Genomic DNA, 20535 nt, shown 5'->3' on the forward strand with positions numbered 1-20535 from the left:
GCATGAATAACACAAAAGACACCTTCCAGTTCTTTGAGCTTTGAGGACCACCGACATCAGGGTTACTGTGTACAGTGAGCACTGGCAAATGTGTAAATGGCACACACAAATTGTGTTAAGTCTCCATGGGTGGGGAAGCCTGAGCTCGGGCACAAGCACCGTGCCCAAGCTCACGATGCCCCCTCATGGATATGGGGAATGTTTATTAAAAAACGAAAACGAGAAAAAGGAGAGGAGAGCCAGGCAAAGAGCAGCTTGCTATTCTAAAAGAAAAAGAAAAAGTTACGATGGATATGATCCACTAGCTACCCTGTGCGTATGCCATTTTACCTCTCTTACGTCTGATTCTTGCACAAGTACGCCGTATACGCCGTATAACGCTATTTGTCTTGCCGTTTGACCTATTTGACCCTTAACACGCACATGATTCCAGTTAGATGTTGAATGAAATGTTGAACAATTGAATCTGATACCTCTTGCTCAGATCATGTGGCTGAGTGAAGACATGGAATGCTTGTTTCCTGAACGAATCAATCCCAACTGCACCTATCGTCTCCCCGCTGAGAAAGACACCACGATCCTTAGAGTCTGTAATTCGTGGTCCAAGGCGCAGTGTTCCAGTATAGAAGCAGCATCCCTATACAGGATAGGAGTCGCTGGAACGCCGAATTGTCCAACACGTAGAACACAGGATTACGCGGAGCTCCTACTGGTGCACTGTAGACGCTTCAAGTCTAGCCGACAGTCTCCGAACAGCGCCCTGGATAGCTTGGACCGTTGGCTCAACGTAGAGAAAGCGCCAGGGGACTGGAAAGACAACCCCCAATTTGCACCCTCTTTCTGGAAGGCATGGGTGTTGCGGCATACATCCTCTAGGACACCAAACTATGTCGAAAGGGAGATTAGAGTCCACCAGGTATTCTGGAGCAGCTTGCTGCACCAGAACCGGCTAACGTTTTTTTTTTCTTCTCTACCTCTCTTCCTTACTTTACTCCTTTCCTCGCGTTGGTACGTATGTGGTGTTGGAACTTCTGTAATGAACGCATCGTATTCGTACTTTTCCAGTAAACAGATATGCGAAAACAACTTCACTTTTTTGCCACCTGATCCTCCTATGGAAGCCAAAGAAAGAAATACAGCTCGAGACTTCATGTACGAATTTAATATTACCGACACTAAATTTACATTACTTCGCTCTGTTTAAAGCGCTGCACAACTATTGAGAATTCTTCTGCATGTCCTGCCTTTTGTAGCGGCCGTGCGATATACGTTGTGCTTTCCCGTTGGTCCCGTAAACCTCGGGGAGAATGATTGTCAACGCAAGGTGTCATCAAGGCAGCAAGGAAGTTATCAACTTTGTTTTTCCTCGTGTTGTATTTTCCTCCATGTTTTTCCAACAAGATGACAAGCCACCGATACTGTGTCACTGAGCATGTCAGAAACCTCAAGGAGGAAAATGTGAGATACACGACGAGCTACAAAAGTGAGGACAGGCTTATGATCACAAGAGGATGTAACCATGCTGGTTCCGTACCAGAGTAAAACCACAAAGGCCTGATGCAGTTAACCACCATCACTGGAGAGCTGGCTTATTAGCTACTACCGCGAGGGGTTTAGCCTATAAAAGTAAAATATCCATAGGCAACAATGAACAGGCAACAGTTAGTATATCAAATGTAAATGGTTTCTTTTGTTTTTGAAGATGATACTGTTGGAGGAGAAGAACGTCGGAAATAATTCGGATGGCACACAGTACGGATGGCCAGGCTATAAGGTAGGATGCCGCCGGCGACAAGTTGTGCTACGTATTGTTCTCATGATCTACTCGTGTACAAGCACATTCAGCTAACGAACAATGTAGTTGTAGAGGATTCGAAACCATTTGCTTTATGGCAGGATACACGTGGTTAAGCGACATAGGGGCCTGGTGACGTTCCTTTCACGCGTGAGAAATAATGTTGGTGACGTAACACGGGATAATGTTGTCAAACTCACGACCAAATGTGCTATCCGCATAACAGGGGTAATTTTATGTTCAATCATAGTTCACACATAAGGCTTCAACACATATCAGCACAGCAAGCAGGTGTTGTTCCGCACAGCACATATGTTTTTGGTAACTGCAGTTAACCGAGTTTTGCGACAATAATGCAGTCTTAGAGTGAATTTTTACCGTTGCGCACTACAAAAATATTCCGCAGAACATGGTATCAGCATACAAGATAGCTGGTGTAATTGCGTCAACGATAGCATTTTCTTGAGTTTGAGGAGTTCAGAACAAGGATGATATGGACGAAGAAACGGCGCCGTCTTCGCAGCTTCTTGGTCCATTTTGCCCTTGTTCTGCTCTCCTGAAGTTCAAAGAGGTGCTGCCGTCATCGCAAAGAGATTCCAATGTACATCGCAGAAACAAGGTGTTAAACACAGCAGCTTTGGCAGACACGGATATTGATCGCAATGCATTTTAGCGCCAACCTGAGTACACGCTACGGAAGGACGCACCAAAGAACTTTGATGGCGCCAGAGATATGCTTTCTTTGCGTAACGTAATACTTCCTGTGGTAGTGAATATGAAATCGGACGGGGAGTCCCTATGACACGTTCTTTCGTTCTCTTTCTCTCTTTCAATTTTTTTGTTTTTTCACAATGAGAGTAACGGATTTCTAGGAACATGCGTCAGTTTACCTTACTGATGCACAAAATGCACAGAAGAGACACATATTTCAAGGCATATCCCAGTTCCTTACCTTCGCCCATGCACCCACCAAATGCAAAACGGAACTTGCACAAAAAATATTGTCCACATGGGTCGCGTTTGAGAAGCTAGTAGTGCCCCCACTGCACATTTTAAAATTGCCCCTTTCTACTACAAATCGCAGTGTTTTTTTATTTTATTTGCATTAAACATATCCCCCCTCCCATAGTATGTAGAGGCGTACTTTTTGTGATATGTTCACGAGATATCATTTCACTACACGCCCAAGGTGGGCGTCAGTATTTTTTGTTATCATTCACACATGAAAAAAATTTGAAACCTTCGCAAATATTCGCCCGCAGGCACTGCCGCAGAGAAATGACGGGTCCCGTGGATGGGTCATGTCCGGCCCCCTCCTCACGCCTTGCTAACACAGTCCAAGTATTTTTTCTTTATATGATTACGACAGCCCTTGGGTCGTGCGAACCCCTGAAGTGGCCCAGGCTACGGGGCGCCATCCCCGGCTGCCCCACCCTCTTGCGTGCCCGCAGCCTTGTACCGTAATCAAGTCTTATCGATTAATTGGTAACATAAGTCGACTCTAGCTTACCTTCGCCAATACAGCTGCCCCTAGACTTTTTTCACAAGGATGGATGCAATTTGATGTGCCAGCTGATTACTGCTCATCGACAACACGTACATAAAATGGTAACATTGAGTGTGACTTTGAATGAGAAATGGGGTAGAGCGCAGCATGTTCCGATGAAACACCCCGCTCATCATCATCAAAATAAAGTGTTGTTTTTGTTGTAGACTTTTGGACTTTTGTATATCAGCAGTCTGATATGCAGTCTGATATGCAGTCTGATATGATAGCAGTCCACCCGTTTCGCGGCTCAACCTGTGTGCTAGAATGCACAGAACTATAGGGTATACTCTTTGTCTTTTCTTCCCTGACTTTCTTCCCCTTTATGTTGTCCTCAGAAGCACGACTTCGCCAAATACGGTTCTATTTAAGTACTTTGCTTGAAACTAGGTAGTCTGCTTTGCATAAGGGTACAGATCCATGGTGCGCAAAGCATGTTCAACTGCAGTTGCACAAAAAGTACTGTTTTTGTCTGGAGACCAAGTAAAGTAACAATCTCGCGAAAGCCACACTTTCACCGCCAAGGTGCCCTGGATACCCTCAGCCCTAGTCGCATGTAAACGTTCATTTACCACGCGTACGCAACAGCTGTATTTTTGCGGTCCGGCTGCGGAGCAAAAGTGGAAGTCTTCGGGCACGGTGCTGTCAGCAGTTTTTCAGCATTAGTGATATCTAGTGCGCATTCCCGGAAGGAAGTTATGTCCTTGTATGCCTGAAAAGCAAGTAGTCATAGCTTAGAAACAGCAAATAACAAAGCATGGCATTATTTACGAGCATTAACACGATTCAAAGTTTGTCCTTGCAACATTAAACTCTGCGTCACTGCATAGGGCAATAAAAGGCATACGAAGTGCTGTAGTATTTACCTCAAAGTCTCTCTTGATGTAATCGTAGCTATAAGCTGCTTCTGGGCTGACTGACTGAGCCATAATGCCTTTCGGGTTGAAGGCAGCAGCGAGTGAACTTCGTCCTAACCGCGCGTTCCTTGTAGGTGCTTCTGGAGACATGGCAGCCTGATGCGTTACGTCGGAATAGGTCGAGCCGTATCCTTGCTGGGCTGTAACATTAAGTCAGTGCACAGTCATATTCCGTTGCAGATCACAATCCAGTATTAGCACGTAGAACTGTTCCAAGGTGTCTGAGAGAGGGGTAGCCGCCCCGGGTGCCTTCCCAAGAGGGGGCGCCGTACGGAAGAGAGTCCAGAAGCTCATATATTAGGCAATAAAGTCACAGCCGAGATAATCTCCACGACCGAATTTAGAATATATTTTTTTGTGAATCACTTTGCACCGTTTCGCTTTGGGTTTCAGTTAGACTTGTAGGGCTTTGAAGTGCAGAACATTTACGGAAGAGAATAAATTACCAGTCATGTATACGGAGCTAAAGATGAAGGACACATATGCGGATTCTAAGCCCTTTTTTTTGGCTATTGTGCAGTCTTTAAAGAGTGCTTCGAGAAGGGGGGGGGGCATCACGGTCACCCCGCCCATGCGGATGTTAGCCTCGGGGAGGCTCTATTAACATGCGATATCATTTGCACGTGTGCGATAACATCATCTTGGTCGGCACCTTACTTTGTCCACCCCCAGGAATGTTGAGGTAACCCGTGGATCCCTGAGTCCCCTGGCTCTGAGTCTGACTAGGAGGTGTCTCTGTAGTGAGGTTCTGCTTGGAAAGGGAGCGCGCCATTGGATTCGCTGGTACACCGTGGGGCGCCAAGTGTGCTGTTTCCTCAACGACCAGTCCTGGCTCCTCTTCGTCCCGGAATGCTGAGAACCCGCGGTCTTTCCGGTAGTAGTTGATAAATACGAAGGCTCCTAGTACGATGAGGCAGGCGAACCCGTAGCCACGGAACGTTATTTGCGTTCCTGTTAGGGACAATACGGACAATAAGAACAATAACGTATCTGATCAAAAGTCACAGCTAAAGGTCGCGGCCAGCGGGAAACGAAATAACGTCCAATTGAAAAATGTTCTTAATAAGAGAGTCCAACAACGGTCACCGAAATAGTTGACAAAAATTCCTCCAATGACCGCTCCGCATCCTCTGCCCAGGCCATGATGGAGCCCCTGGAGGACACCTTGTGCCGAAGAGCGCAGGTTGGAGGGGGTCGCCTGAGTTATGTAGGAGCAGCAGGCAGCCCACACAGCGGCATGTGTCACTCCTGGAAGTCAAACACGGGTTGAACGCTTATGAAATTACAGATCTGTACTTTACCAAGACAACTCATACCAGGATATCTCATACCGGGACAACTCATACCAGGATATCTCATACCAGGACAACTCATACCAAGACAACTCATACCAAGACAACTCATACCAGGACAACTCATACCACACTCAATTCTCTCTTTTTTTCTTTTTTGCGGGAAGGGGTGTTCATTATGGGAGTAGTTTTCCTTACTTTCTTTTTTACCATTCGAATTCAAGTCACGCCGGCAAGGCCATCTTAGGAAAAAATGTCATAGACTGTGACTTCTACGGAAGGAAATGTATGAATCCCTCAGATGTTATCATGGCTTCGCTTCCCGCCCAGCTTCGTGATCATACCCGCATCACCCTGTACGCAGACGACATCTGCATATGGACCTCTGCCACCCGTCGAAATACCGTCCAACGCCGGTAACAATGCGCCTTGGACTCTATTTTAGAGTACCTTGCCGACCGAGGCATATCGGTCTCTCGTGCTAAGACCGTTGCCATGGTATTCACCCGAGGCTTATTCCAAAGGTACCCATTGTTCGTCAATGGGACACCGCTGGACTTTGTACCTCATTGCAAATACCTTGGCGTGACATTAGACAGAGGCATGACATGGTCATGGCACGTAAAAACAATAACCACCAAGACCAGCGGTTTTGTAAATGCTCTACGTTTCATTGCTGGATCGTCGTGGGGCCCTTCATGCGCTGACCTCCGTCACATACACACAGCGTTGGTTCTGGACACACTGCGGTACAGCCTGCCTATCCTACACGGCCTCAGCATATCCGGAGAGCGTGAGCTTCTCAATATTCAGGCCCGAAGCCTCCGCGTCTGTTTGGGAGTTCCTCGAACGACACAGACCTACTCTGTCCTGGCAGAGGCACGCGAAACGCCAGCAGGCGTCCTACGAGATGTGGAAACACTCCGGATATATGCGCGGTACCTCACACAGCACCCCTATACCATTATCTTCGGCTCATTGATATGAACTGTCCGGACTTTAGCATTGGTATTGCTGTTGACCGCGAGAAAGTGTACCTCCCCACCACACCATCAGTACGTTCCTATGCCCCGCCAATGTGGACTCTTCGACGGCCTCTTGTATGTGACCACGTTCCTGGTCTTCTGAAGAAAAACTCTGTACCTCCAGTTGTTGCTCACTAACTTACGCTGGAGCACCTCAACTCAGCGTACTCTCAACGACTCCCTGTGTGCACTGATGGATCAGTGTCTCAAGACGGATCAACAGCAGCCTTTTATATCCCACATGAAAACCTTGAAGTGGTGCACAGGCTCCCCTATGAAACGTCATCTACCGAGTCCGAGCTCTTCGCCATACTGACCGCGTTGAACCACATAGCGGGATCAACGCCTGGCGCTTGGACTGTGTTCACGGACAGTAAGACGGCGCTAGACGTTCTAGCAAACTATTGTTCCAGAACAATCGGCGGCCTAGACACCATGATTGTCGCAACATGTAACCGATTTCTATCCTCGGGTCATAGCCTGTGTTTCCAATGGGTGCCCAGTCACATCGGCCTGCACGCAAGCAAGCCGACGTCCCGTTTGGCTGACCTTTCCCCCGTTTTTTTCCCCTTTCGTCTAATAAATATATCCCCACCCCCTCAGATGGCATTTCCCAATGCACACTGAAGGATAGTTAAAGCGCACAGCAATTGTAATGGGAAGTGGGGATTTCTTTTTAATGAAACCAAATCGAAAATGTCCCACATGTTCGTCGTCGTCAGAGACGGCAGTGACGGGAGCTGGTATAGTACTGTGACCGTTTGGTGTGTACATACATTGTGTTTTGTCTTTGCACCATTGTTGTCCAATATGTATATTAGTGCCAAGACAGAAACGACCGCTAACTTGCCGGCTCGCTGAGCTTAAGGTCAAGGGTTCGATCACGGCCGAGAAGGGTAGCAACGCAAGGGAGGTAAACATTGCCTCCAGCACCGTGTGTTGGAGCTTTCCGCTCCGTAAATCAACAGACAGGCAGTCGCGTTTATGTTGCGTCGTTTAACAGTTTGTTGCATATAGACCCAGCGAGACAACTTATATATAGAGAGAGCAGAGAGCACCAAATATTTTTAATTTTCGAGCAATAATTCGGTGAAATGGCTCTGCGGGAGATATTCCAGTGCCCATTCCTTTTCTTCTACTAAGGGCTAGGGCCTGCCTCGAGTGCCACTCTGAACGATAGTGCACTCTATCTTTCACTTTTCCAAATTCATCATCGCTTTTCGTCTCGGCAGAAACTGTGGAGACATCGTGAGGGAAGGCATCTCCTCCTGTTGCCATGGAGATAGTAGGCTACGTGTTCTTTTCCTTTTAGGGCGGCAATGGAAAGATGAAAGGTTAGGAATGAATGATAAGAGGGTGCCGTCTCAATAAAATAAAGCTCAACGATATATTTAAAAAAATGATAGACATCCCTGGAGCGAAAGGGAAAAAAAAAGTCCATCGCGAGGAAGCTAAACGACAGCGCACATGATAAGTGCCAGGATGAGAAATAGGCGCCGGTGTATATAAAAGCGCATTATAGGCGGGGAATTTTTTTTTTTTTTTTTTTCTCAGTGGCGAGGACTGGTCGATTTTGCATTAGCGAGTCGCGAGTCATAGTTAGTGCATTCCAGTTAAACCCTTTCCTCTACACTTTTCCTTTCTTTTTCTTTCTTTTTTGACGTATTCGCGCATAGCAACCAGAGGGAGATGCACGCTGGTGATGCTGCAGAGAGGGAGATGAGATACTGCTATGCCTTAAAATCGAGGAGCTTGTTACACAGCCTTACGTCGCAATGGCATTCTTTTACAACCTTTCCATGCTGCAACGAAGAGAACTTTTCTAGTCCCAAAAGTGCTTGAACCTCAAGCAGTTACAATGCTCTGGAAATGCAGACACAGTTGTGCTGCAAATACATGTTCGGATGTGTAGTGATGTAATGTTTGGGATTGTGTTTGGCTGTGCCCATTTCAGGGGAACGCTAAGCGAAGTTCATTCCCACATCTTTGACCTATTACAAGTATGACGACACGGCTCTGTATGCTATAATGTAAGCATTTCTAAATGACAACAGTTGGTAGAAGGAACGCACGTTCAGCTTCGATTCAGCCGTAGTAACTTTCGTAATACGTACATCCCAACGTAGTACGCCCCTAGCAAACAAGTAAACCTGAGCTTATGCCGAAATCTGTCCGTAGTTGCACTACCTATGCGAATTTTCAAGGGTACGTACTGAGGAGGGAACTAGAGCTTTGTTCAAATGACACGTAGAAATATATGGACAGCTCACGTTAGCGGTATAAGGACAGTGAACACCTTGAGCTACTTTGAATCGGGCGCATAGAACAAAATTATACTGAGCATAAACTTGAGAGCAGACAAGATCAGGCGTGCGTATAGACTGCACATACCCAGTGTGCTGCTTAAGACCACCGTTGCTACTAGATAATGTCTGCCTATGTATGACTGTGATCGTCAAAACCTCGCTGTCAGCGTTACTTGTTGCTCTTCTGCGCCCTACCATTTATTATTATTAGACGACATAATACAGGTTCTCTTTCTTCTTTTTTTTTTTGTTACAGATACAAAAAAAGCCCTGAGAGCGGGTTACGATGCCAGGCGGACATCCCGAGAGAAAGATTATGTAACTCTGGGCGACTAATCGCCTAAAATTGGTTAATGAACTTTTCAATTGGATGTTTCCGCGAAAATGCGAAACAGCAGGATCGGAGCCAATCATTATTTAAACCCACCCTCTTTTTAAAAAAATATATATCCTGAAAACGAGTACGTACTCGTTTTCAGGATACCAAATTTTGGCATACCAAATTTTGGCACTTTGCATCTCAAAGTGCCAAAATTTGGTATGCAAATGAGCCGCAACCGAAAATACGCTCTTCTTGAGCGCAGAAGCGACATCGCTTCGGCTTATCTGGGCCGGAGAGCGATCTATCCGGCCAACAGATCTGCGTTTATTCCGATCAGCTCGATCGCTACGTGGCCCTCCGACGCGAACCCATTTCTCTCTTTTCGCGCTTGAGAAATGCGTGGTTTCAGTTTTCGTCTCATTTGCATAGCAAAATTTGTCTATTTATCTCACAATGTACGTGCTCGTGTCAGGATAATTAAAAAGAGGATGGGTTTAAATAACGACTGGCTCCAATGCTGCTATCTCGTGTTTCCCCGAAGACACCCAATTACTAAGTTAATGAATGAGTTCAAGGTAGTTTGTTGTCCAATTGTTACGTGCTATTTCCCACAGGATCTTTTCTCACTTTTTTTTTTTCCACTAGACATACCCCCTACAAACACACACAGAATGTTCGCCTGGCAGCATAGCCCACTGTGAAAACCGCATATGGGAAGCTCTAATAGCTTTGTTATAAAAATTATGTAAATGATAGAAAAAGGACGCCCTGTAAATACCTTACAAGATCCTGATGAACTGAAGTACCAGTCTCTGTCTCGTCCAGTCCCTACCACTCTGTGAGTTCGTGTCTTAATATAGCTCTGTTTTTAATATGTTAGATGCATACCAGCTATGATGCATATGCACTTTCATTGAATTTATGCATTATGTTCGTACCTATCATTGACAAATAAAACGTGAGCAAAACAAACTCATTCGTTGCAGATCTCGGGGGAGGAGAACAAAAGACCAGGTCGGTCACACAGGAGCCAGGCAGTGAACACGCGTTTCCTTGGTAACGGCATTCACCGCTCCACGAAGGAGCTGGGAAACGGAAGTAGAGGGATTCCGGGATATCTGCCATATTTAGATCCATTTTCAAAAATTTAAGGTAACGTTCGAGAACGTCTATAGGAACATCTTGACATCGATGAACGGGGAGTACCGGACATTGATATGTTCATGTGAAAGCAAGTACAAAGACGAAAACAGCAGGAGAGTATACAAAGCGTGTAGTGTTTACAAGCAATGCATGTACCTTCTAAACCTTAGTTTAAAACATTGAAAAAAGTGCAGTGAGAACTGCTTGTTTCCAATCTTATTTCTTTGTTTATATTTTGGACGCTAACATACATGTGCCGTTCACATTACAAGATATTTTCCTACTTTTGAGACAGTGAGGGACGTACATATTTTTTGAGCGTGTTAGCGAGCTAAAGCTCGTATCGTTACGCATAATGAACAAGGTAATCACAACTATTATCTAATGCTGAGCATGGAAACATGAAAGCTCTTTTCATACCTGTGCACGAAAGGGTTTGAACGATTCGCTGTATTAGTGACGCATGAATGCATGAAGACACATACAGGTGTGTTAGGGAAGAGACGATGTGGAGCTTACCAACCTTGAATGAATTCAAAGGGCAGAACCCACCAGGGATTTTTCAACCAAGAGATATAGAGGAAGCGGCAGACATTACCAAAGAGTCCAATACAGAGCACCTGCAAAAATAATTTTAGAAACGCTAAAACACCCAGACCGTTTTTTTTTTTTTTTTTAAGAAGAACACTTCGACAGAAATCGTCACATCAGACGCGCTCATTTAAACCAAGACAGTTTCATTCGATAAATTCATGCATCTTTAAATATGCCACTGCTCCCGCAAATAGCATCCAACTCCCATCGCGGATCCTTCCCGAGGGCACGCCTATCGACCTTGTCTATTTAATTCCTAGAAAGTTAGTTACCATTTGTGTACCACCTTCTCATCGCTTCCGAATACAGCGTTTCTCCCGCGCCCCTTATCAAGTTTGGTCCCACGTAAAGTAGTTCTTCTTTGCCCATTCCCTGGAATAGAGTATGTACCACAAAAAACAAAAACGAAAGAGAAAAAGAATTGCAACTTTAGTAGTAGTGCAAAAAAGGGTTAGAGTGTGTGAAAAGCTAAAGAAGGCGTTGTATGTTCACGGTAAAGAGGTAAAATGAGGATAATCAATATTTTTATCCAGTGTGGTACAAACAGCGAGTTTTAGTCGATCGGAAGGTGTTCGCGATAACGATTCCGAAAAAAACGATAAGCCAGTCACGTTCCTCGTTTCGAATCTACGACATCACCTTTCTGATCTTTGATTTGACATCTTGAGTTATCCTTTCTTTTTCGTAGAGTGCGTAGGACCTACTAATGGCGAATTCGAGTGGTGATTTCATTCATGGCAACACGGCCTAGCGCTCGGAAATTGCTAGGTTGGCGCTTGAGCTGGACCGCGTGACCGTTGACACCCGAACATGAGTGAATCTAGCAGTCTCAGACGCTTAGATCACCCTAGGGGCATCGCGGTCACCTGTCTTCGGGTTCCGCCGTCTGCTTAACCACGTGAACTTCGACGTACGGGCCAATGAGGGCACTCGCCACCGTTGCAGTGCGGATGTGACGACACCGGATATAGCTGGGCAACCCGCTGCTCGGTCACTTGGAGACAGGGCGAAAAAAGTGCTACCTAGCAAATTCCAGAAGCTCGGAAAGCGCGAAACGGACATGCGAGATTGCTTCGCTTTGACCAAGCGAACATGACTGCTCGGTATCTGGCAAAAAAAGTTGCCACGAAATGGCCACCCGAATTCGACATAAATCTCTCTAATAAGTCATTTATCAAGACACGCCGTTACCTATACCTAAAGTTGTTGCTCTGTGATTATTACGTCACTATGCTACCAATTTTAACGAAAGACAAAGGCCTACAGACGTCCATACGTCCTGGGACGCCTTCATTGCGCAAGACATCATTATGCGGTATTCATGTTCGAGCAGCTCGAACTGCGCTACCACCCCCTGGCTAAGTCACGCGAGATGGCATGCTTTAGGTCACCCTCATACATCATTGCCTCCAATACCGTCAACTCGGCGGCAAAATAGGCGCTCGGTCAACTGCATCTGGCTCCCTGAAGGTCATATTTCCCGACGTGTGCTTCATAGTGTGCACAGTAAGATGGTAGAGCTCTACAGGCACCAAGGAAGCGAGGTTACATACCCGATGGTCTAGCAATACGATACTACAAGATACTAGAAATGTCGTGAGTGCACACATGAAGGTCGGGGGTTACCTTGACATGACCTATCTGCCGAATGAAGCGAAAGCTGAAAAAGTAGGCGAATATTTCCGAGACGTGATTGATGACGGAAGCGACGCCGAAGAGCGTCGGCGTTCCTCCTAGGTCCTGCAGGTGCCAGAAGAGGAAGGTGAATACCAGTCCGATTCCAAAACCCATGAACCAGGTGACGTACAGGAACGCTCCGTAGCGAAGGTTCGCAAATGTACGCAAGACGGCGAACCACTCTGGAAGCTTTCGGGTTGTCTGTGCAAACACAGTGCTCTGCGACAAAAATTACAAGTACAATCTCAATATTGTAAAATATTGTTGTACTTGGTAGTATGGATCGCGCTTCAACGTACACATGGAATCGTGCATGTCATTCTGTGCTTCCTCTCGAAGATTGTGGACACACAGACATTTTCCCAGATACAAAACTTCAGAAATACCTTTTATGACATAATGAGTAAGGCTGAGTGGCGATAGAAGGATTTCTAATGCTATTTACGGAATTTATTTTGCCGCTAAATGCAAAGCAACCGTGAGTTCGCCCATCAGTAGTGAGTTTCAGTGCATCGTATACGCTATGGCGCTAGTAAAGGCCAGTTCCCACATATAGCACTTTGCTACATAGCGCTAGAAAATTGCGCTATATTTTCCTCCTCGCATTGCTGCGAACTGCTATAAAACCGCTCTTGTCGAAGTAGAGCCCCGTTCAACTTTTCTAGCGCTATATTGAGCGGTGAGTCTGCGTTAACCAATCGTGACCTTCTTTCAGCCGTGACGTCGCGGAAGCTGGGGTCTGTTTTGCTTCCGATCACTCGAAGCAGCAAGAATGGAAGGCGACGACGACGACGACATGAAAATGGCCACGAGTTTCATCTGCCAATGCATGGGTGTTTGGTTACTATAGTTTGGTATCGCGATCACAGCATCGAATGTGTCATCCCCCTTCATGCTGCGGATACCCGACGGCAAGTCGGCCTATGCCTGACTAACCTTTCCTCGCTTTTTTGTTTCAATAAACATATCCCCCCCTCCCCCGACGCGGACAGTGTTGAGACCGTGCGGATCGTTGTTGATAAAGACCGTAGTACCGGTGCATCACGTCGCAACGAGATATCCCCTGACCCCAGCAGGATAGCGCTATGTGCTCGGTTGTATGTGAGAACGGCAAGCCAAAAAACAGCGCTAGATTTTGATAGCTATTTTCTAGCGCTATAAAGCGAAGCGCTGTATGTGAGAACTGGCCTTAAAGTAGTACAGAGGGCCATCAAAAAAATGTTCAGATTAAGACGTCTGATGAAAGTGTGTGTGTCATTTTACCGAATGGCGCTAAAGGTTTTTATGTGTGGAATTTGTTTCCCAGAAAGAAACTCACATAAACATGGGTCCGTGCCTTCACCCTTAACTCGCCACTCCGGGTATTATGAGGAGGAGAAGGTATGATGCCACGTCACCGATGACGTTATAAGGAGAACTCGTTCTGGTTCGCCGGTCAGTGGGGTTCAGCGCCTTACCCCTTTGCCGCCATAAACCAGTTTAGCCAGTTCTCCCGGAGAATTGGGGATAGAAGGAGCAGCCGAATCATTACCGAGCCAGGAGAAAGGCTTTTTCAGAACCCCGAACAGTCAAGCAGCAGACGACGGAGGAGTAGCAGACAACATTCTAGACCAATCAGCGAGCGTTCTCCTTATAGCGTCGGCGGGAGGTTCCAGGCAGATCGCAGGCTGATACTGCTCTTCACCACCGTTGCGCACGGTCGCTTTTTGCGGCGTACTTTAAATTCAATGCCCGCGATAATTATCACTCTGTGGTGTGAATTACTTCGCATGGTGCATCTTACTGGTCTACTTAACAGTTTTATAGGAAGAAAACAGGGTGTTAAAAATTACTTCTGTGCTACTTTAAGGGATGGCGTGGTGTTTCTGCGTGAACTGCGCGTGGAACTCCCCTTACGTTTTGCGTGTGCGCGGAACCACCAAAGCTGTCCCTTACGTACGCAAAGGTGATATCGTACGATGCACTAAAACCCATTATTGATTGAGAATTACAATGCACACGAAAGTGTGCGAGTTTACGTAGGAAGCGGAAATGCTTTTCCGTACTGAAAATTTCGTTGTTTCAATGGCATGCCACAGGTGAGCAGCTTCTATGAGTGTAAAAATGTTGTTATAATGAAAGTAAAAAAAGGAAGAAGGCACTTTTATGGCCGTTCCTTTGCTAGCAAATATACTTCCACTTACCTTTGCCGTTTCTGGAACCTTTTCTTCTTTCTCTGGCTGTCTTGCAGCGGGTATCCCCGGTGCGATGTCCTCGATGGTAATAGGCTTACTGGCATCGCTGTTCATCACTACGGGCTTCATCACAATATTATCTTCGGGCCCTGGTACGTACTCAAATTTGAGCTGCGTCGCCGATATGAAAGCACAGCCCATTAACACGGAAAATGTAGCGAAACAGATGGTGTAGTTGCGTTCATTCTCGTACGGCCCACAAGGGTGGTTCGGAAATGATGTCGAATGATCCAGCGCAATACCGACGAAGAACATGGCAAGTCCCCACCCAAGAGAACCGAACATACGTTGTCGACCATAGTTGTCGGTGTCCTCACCTAAGTAGGACAATGTCGCCGAATCGGCAAGAGTTATAGCGGGAGCACTGAAATACTCTCCAAGCACCACAAGCAGCAGAAGGAGGAAAAATACAGACTGCACATCCTCGTACTTGTACACAATTGAACTAAATGGTGGCGATATGTAAGACGTGTGTTGTTCCTGGTTGTAATTGAGCGTGTACTCCACGGTGTTCGGAGACTTTCCTACAACGTAGTTAGGCGGAAGTTGCTTTTCTTTATTACGAAGCCTTATCCCAGAAACAGGTGGAGTTGAAGTTGTCCTTGCTCTCTTCTGGACCATGTCGAGTTGATCTTCGGACAAAAACTCCATCAACGAAGACACGCTCCTCTTATCCCTTCCACCAGTGTTGGGAGCATAGAGCACGTGGTGTGTGTCGTTGTAGTCGATGCAAGACGACGCAGCGGGTTGGACGAACGCTAAAGAGAGCGTGAATACGATCCAACAGGCGAGAGATCCCAGCAGGATCAGTTTGCCTTTTTTGAATCGATCCGCAATTCCACCCCACATGGGAGCGCTTATGAACTCCACGAGTGGTCGAATACCAATTAGGATCCCGCTTTGTGTGGCATTCATACCCATTTGTTTGAAGTACACGGCGAGTAGTGGGAAAAGTGACCCAAACGCTGAGAAGAAGAAAAAGTAAAACGTCTTAGCGACCAGAAGGTCTTGGTTAATGCTCGTCAGAAACCCGTCCACAAAGTCCCTTGGTTGCGGCGGTAGATTTGGTTTGTTCTGTTGCTGCTGCTGTTGTTGTTGCTGCTGATAACTACCCGTGTTGTCGACATCATATTGCACGCCACCGCTCTCGTCTTCCAAGGTCTTCATCTCGACCATTACAAGGAACTTCAAATGTGATGGCCCAGGTACAGATAGTTTTAGTTTCCAACCGACATATTGAGCTTGAATCGGAAGGAGGATTCTTCGTGATGGTCCCGTCTATCCTGTGGGTATATGCAACAGTACGTTAACAGACTGTGCGGCATACGGTGTAGTAATATTGCACTTCTGTGTTCCCCATATCATCGTCATCATGTATTTCTCTCTCTCTCTCTCTCTGTGTTATTGAAGTAAGGTACGGAAATTACTTTGGAAATCTGCAAATAAAACAAGAAAGAAGAGGCATGCCTTCATATGCACATGCGATGTTGTTGCACTGTTGTGAGCCCCGGTACTCAACTAAGAAGGAGAGTTTTTCACATTTGATAATTTTCACGTATCTAATGATTCAACTACGCAACGAATGATACACAAGACCATGGATGTCATAATCAGATACTTGGAGTTTCAGGATGCCACAATTTTAGGTATTTTGGATCATGTCAGTGCACCACTGCGATGTGCTTGGTAAATCAGAGTCAGCACACCACCCTCAACGTAGGCCAGCCCTCAGGGTCATCAGAGGGCCGTGTAGTTCCCGACCGTGTTCAAATAAGGAACAGAGAGAAGCAAGGAATACAAATATGCGTACACGCACTTCGAGAAACTTAAATTTTAGGCTACGCAGTCTATACAAATACTGCTATTTGGCAGCACTCACTAACTATCCTGTGCACACGTCAAACACTTTCTCTCCCAAAGGAGTATTAAACTTTCTTGTGCTGACCTGTGCTGTTGGCCTCACAGCAGTACACGTGACAACAGGACTCTGTTCCTCTATTTGCAGCTGTCTCATAATTTGGCACGTGATCTCAGCAGTGAGTGTCCCGAATAGTTTTAAGGCCTTGTAACCGGAAGTGCACGGGCTCAGAAAACGTATGCTTCACCAATCGAAATTCGAACAGTTTCTACAAGACATCAGCCGCACGTCTAAGCAGAACTACCGGCAACCAGTGGCGGATCCGGGGAGCGGTTGGGCGATCGCCTCCCCCTCCCCCCCCCCCCAAAAAAAAAACTCGTCAGTTTATACATTGGGTTTTCCTCTCGCCCCTCCCCCACTACGCGCTCCGACAAAGAATCCGCCCCTCCGAACCGAGGGTCTGGATCCGCCCCTGCCGGCAACCAGCAGAACTTTCAAGGAGAGCTTGCCATAGTCTACCCAGTCTGAAACAAAGGGCGGAAGTCCTCGCGAACGGACGAGCATAGTGTCGTACGTGGACGTAAGCATAAAAGATAATTGACGGGGCTTCAAGTAGTGCTCAGTTCGATGTTGCTACGATAGTTTGAATGGGTATGCAAGATGTGCTTTAGCGCTTTCACCATCTGGGTTTCCATTTCTGTCTCATGTAGGACATTTACTGCACCCACGTTCAAACGCAGTGGGGTGGCCAATCACCGAATATTGTAGCATAACGAATCTGTGAAGGGGGATGATTAACCAAGAACTTCTTTAGCACCGCTGCATCTTGGACATCGCTATAAAGTGAAGCAATCACCTGATACGGATCGCACGTGCAAAACTAGGATCCCTCCAAACTGCAAGAATACAAAAGACGTGCTGAGCGCGGCAGCCGATCATCCCCTATCGATAAAGGTGCAGATGCCCCTATTTCAGGCTCAGGCCCTATGGCATCGCTGACATGTTGGGCACATTCGGAACCACAGACAATATAAGAGGTACCAACAACATCATCATCATCATGTTGCTCAGAAAGCACCACGGTGCCAGATGTCCGGGCGTAATCAGAGTGTGCGTGTTTGTAATCAAGAATGAAATTTACCAATGGAGGTAGATCTAGTTTCGTGACCAGAAACCTTCGCATACTAGATATCCGCAGTTTTACGACTGACATAACTGCCCCTGTGACCGTTGGTGTCAATAAATACATATTTTTTAGTTTGGTTTTGGCAGTTGGACAAACAACCCTACATCAGCAGAAGACGACAGTAAGCAACGTAGCCGTGATCATTAATGACTACAAGGCATTACCCATGTAATACTACACAACAAAGTTACGACAATGTAAGTATAGGTAGCGTGGCCGTCATCGCTTTCGATAAACACGTCCGGATGTGCATGACGCCTTCTACTTCCTGCGGTTGGCCTGAGCTCATTCCCCTTTGTCTCCTCATCTTAATCCTCTTAATGCATTGCATCAAGTTCCATAGCACAGGGCATTAATAGCTGCGGATCTTGCATGGAAAGGCCAGCAGGAGATGTGACGCTAAATAAAGCCCGTCCTCTGGAATCGCCACACGCACAATGGCGCTTCTCAACCGAATTCCGTCAGTTGCGATCGAAACCGACTCAATTATTTATTGAACCCGGCTGATTTACACGCGTTACGCATCTGCATACTGTGAAAGTTAGCAGTCGCACCATGAGATGTAGGTCAATGAATACATGACAAAATTTCAGTTCGATGAAGGAGGGCTGTTTTCAAAACCGTCACTGACTCACTGACTGATCGCTTCGACTCACTGAGCGCCAGTAACGCCGAGTTAACTTAATTTCGGAGTGTAGGTCAACCCCTTCTGTCTCCGAATCCCCAATATCAGTTTATGGCAAGTCACTCCTACGGTACGTTCAGAGGTGCTGGTAGAAAAACAACGTACCGTACACTGAAGCCCATGCCTCATTTGCATACGCTATCGAAAGAAGGAAATGGTGGAATATATTACTGCGAAGATATAATCCTCTCGCAAGTACACGTCTGTATACCTGTGAATCCCCTCTTTCTGTTTTTCGCCTCTAGATTCCCTCCTCTATCGATTTTGGCCGCCCCGTTTCCTTGACCTTCCCAGTGTCGTACGGGAAAAACTACGCCGCAGTTGAACACTGCATTGCGAAATAACTGAGCAATAACGTGCATTTGGACTCTCAAAGTCAGGGAAGCAGAAGTTGTCACTCACCGGTGTTCTTTGCGGGATTCCTGCGCTGCGGGTTTCTTTGGTCCGCGACAGCGTGAGTATCAGGCAGCTGCGCTTGGATCTCAGACTGCTTCACAAAGGGAGTGCGCGTGCGCGGGAGCTACTTTTTCCGCGGTGGGGCCGCGCGGCGGTCGAAGCGAGAGTATGATGCGCGGTTTCCTCCCGTGCGTGTGTGCCTTGAGGTGCTAGTTGCAGACGCTTTCGAATGTGAAATAAAGGCAGCATATATACATGTTTAATGACTTGTGACTCCTTCGCATGTGTTGCAGCTGCCACGCTGAATAAGCTTCGTTGTCGTTTCGCATCCCAGAAGTTGTGCAACGGGAACGCAAGCTTGAATACATCAACCATGATTACGACTGCGAAGGAACTGGGACAGAAGGGACTAGACACGGACAGGCATTCCTGTCTGTGTCTGGTCCTTTCTGTCTCTGTTCCTTCGCACTTGTAATCTTGGTTGACTCTTATACCAACGCGCCGAAACTACCCCGTTACTTGAATACATGAAGGGGTGTCCTATTTAACACGCATGATTTTGCAAAGACAGAGCGCTCTACCCGAAGGAAACCAACGCAACACTCGGTGACGTTAAGACTCGATTTTTATGTAGAAAGCCCGCGAAATAACAAGGGAAAATACCACGTCGCAATGCAATCGTTGCGCTTGGGCTCCGCAATTTATTTTCCTTATGGGTCGTTTCCGTTTTGATCGGACCTGTTCGAGGGCCCACATTACATATCTGTCAGGCCGGCATCGGGTAGGGAATGGCTTTGCGACCCCGCGCCGGGCATAGATCTTGCTGAATTCTCGGCAGTCGTGTCAGGCCATTGTGGGGAGGCCTTCGTGTCTTGTGGTGCTGACCGACAAATCTAGGTTCGGGCGTTGCTCTGACAATGCACGAGTATGTGACGCGAAGTCTTGAGCGTGCGGTAGCCGTCTGCAACTTTGACAAGGTTCAACGGTGGGCTGACATACCCAGTCCCTGGAGCAAGAGGTCTTCGCATTCGATCACCAACACATCGATCTCACAGAATCCATACGCCCAGCTAAGCGCAAACGCTAATTGTGTCATGTCTTGATTGATTCGAGCAAATCTCGATGTTATACTCGTTCCTGGTATATCTGCCACGACCTCCTCCACGATTTTCACTGCATGTCGCACGTTTAGGCGTTAATTCTACTATTGCAACGGACAATGGACGACAATTTGAGACAACTGCAGCTGTCATCTGCTCGGAACCAAACATATCCGCACGGCGGCGTACCACCCCGTCGTCAGAGCGGAGCACCACCACGTGAAGGCCCAACGCCTGCCTACAATTCGTCGGTTCCTTGCATTGGCGCCCCCTCTTAGGCCCCGGCACAGCCTTCAGACAGGACCTATGCTGCTACCTGGCCGAAGTTACATGCGGTTCGACCCTACGATTACCTAGTTGATTCCTCATTGCGGTTCCTCCTGATATTGTACCTGAGCCACTCTCCTTGCGTTTTCCCTGGTTCTTCTGCACTCTAAGTCTCGTGATCGATAAGTGCCG

At 46.8% G+C, this 20535-nt stretch overlaps 1 protein-coding gene across 1 annotated transcript; it reads right to left on the bottom strand.

Annotated features, from left to right (window-relative positions):
• Positions 1-2007: 2007 nt before the first annotated feature.
• LOC135385906 (major facilitator superfamily domain-containing protein 6-like) lies at positions 2008-19094 on the bottom strand. Its single transcript, XM_064615523.1, has 8 exons — positions 18983-19094; positions 14801-16134; positions 12567-12836; positions 10870-10966; positions 5345-5506; positions 4916-5209; positions 4208-4398; positions 2008-4053 (listed from the first exon to the last, which is right to left on the bottom strand). Exons 2-8 carry the CDS (start codon positions 16025-16027, stop codon positions 3910-3912), a joined length of 2385 nt encoding a protein of 794 aa, XP_064471593.1. The 5' UTR covers positions 16028-16134; positions 18983-19094; the 3' UTR covers positions 2008-3909.
• Between the last annotated feature and the right edge of the window lie 1441 nt (positions 19095-20535).

This window comes from Ornithodoros turicata, chromosome 2 (assembly GCF_037126465.1).
Source record: "Ornithodoros turicata isolate Travis chromosome 2, ASM3712646v1, whole genome shotgun sequence".
NCBI lineage: Eukaryota > Metazoa > Arthropoda > Arachnida > Ixodida > Argasidae > Ornithodoros > Ornithodoros turicata.

Excerpts from the sequence above, each read along its gene's own strand:
- LOC135385906 (XM_064615523.1), bottom strand. The coding sequence starts at position 16,027 with ATGGTCGAGATGAAGACCTTGGAAGACGAGAGCGGTGGCGTGCAATAT. Across the intron at positions 10,967-12,566 it reads GGCAGATAGGTCATGTCAAG|GTGCTCTGTATTGGACTCTT; the intron begins GTAACCCCCGAC and ends TTATTTTTGCAG. Across the intron at positions 4,399-4,915 it reads CATTCCTGGGGGTGGACAAA|CCCAGCAAGGATACGGCTCG; the intron begins GTAAGGTGCCGA and ends TTAATGTTACAG.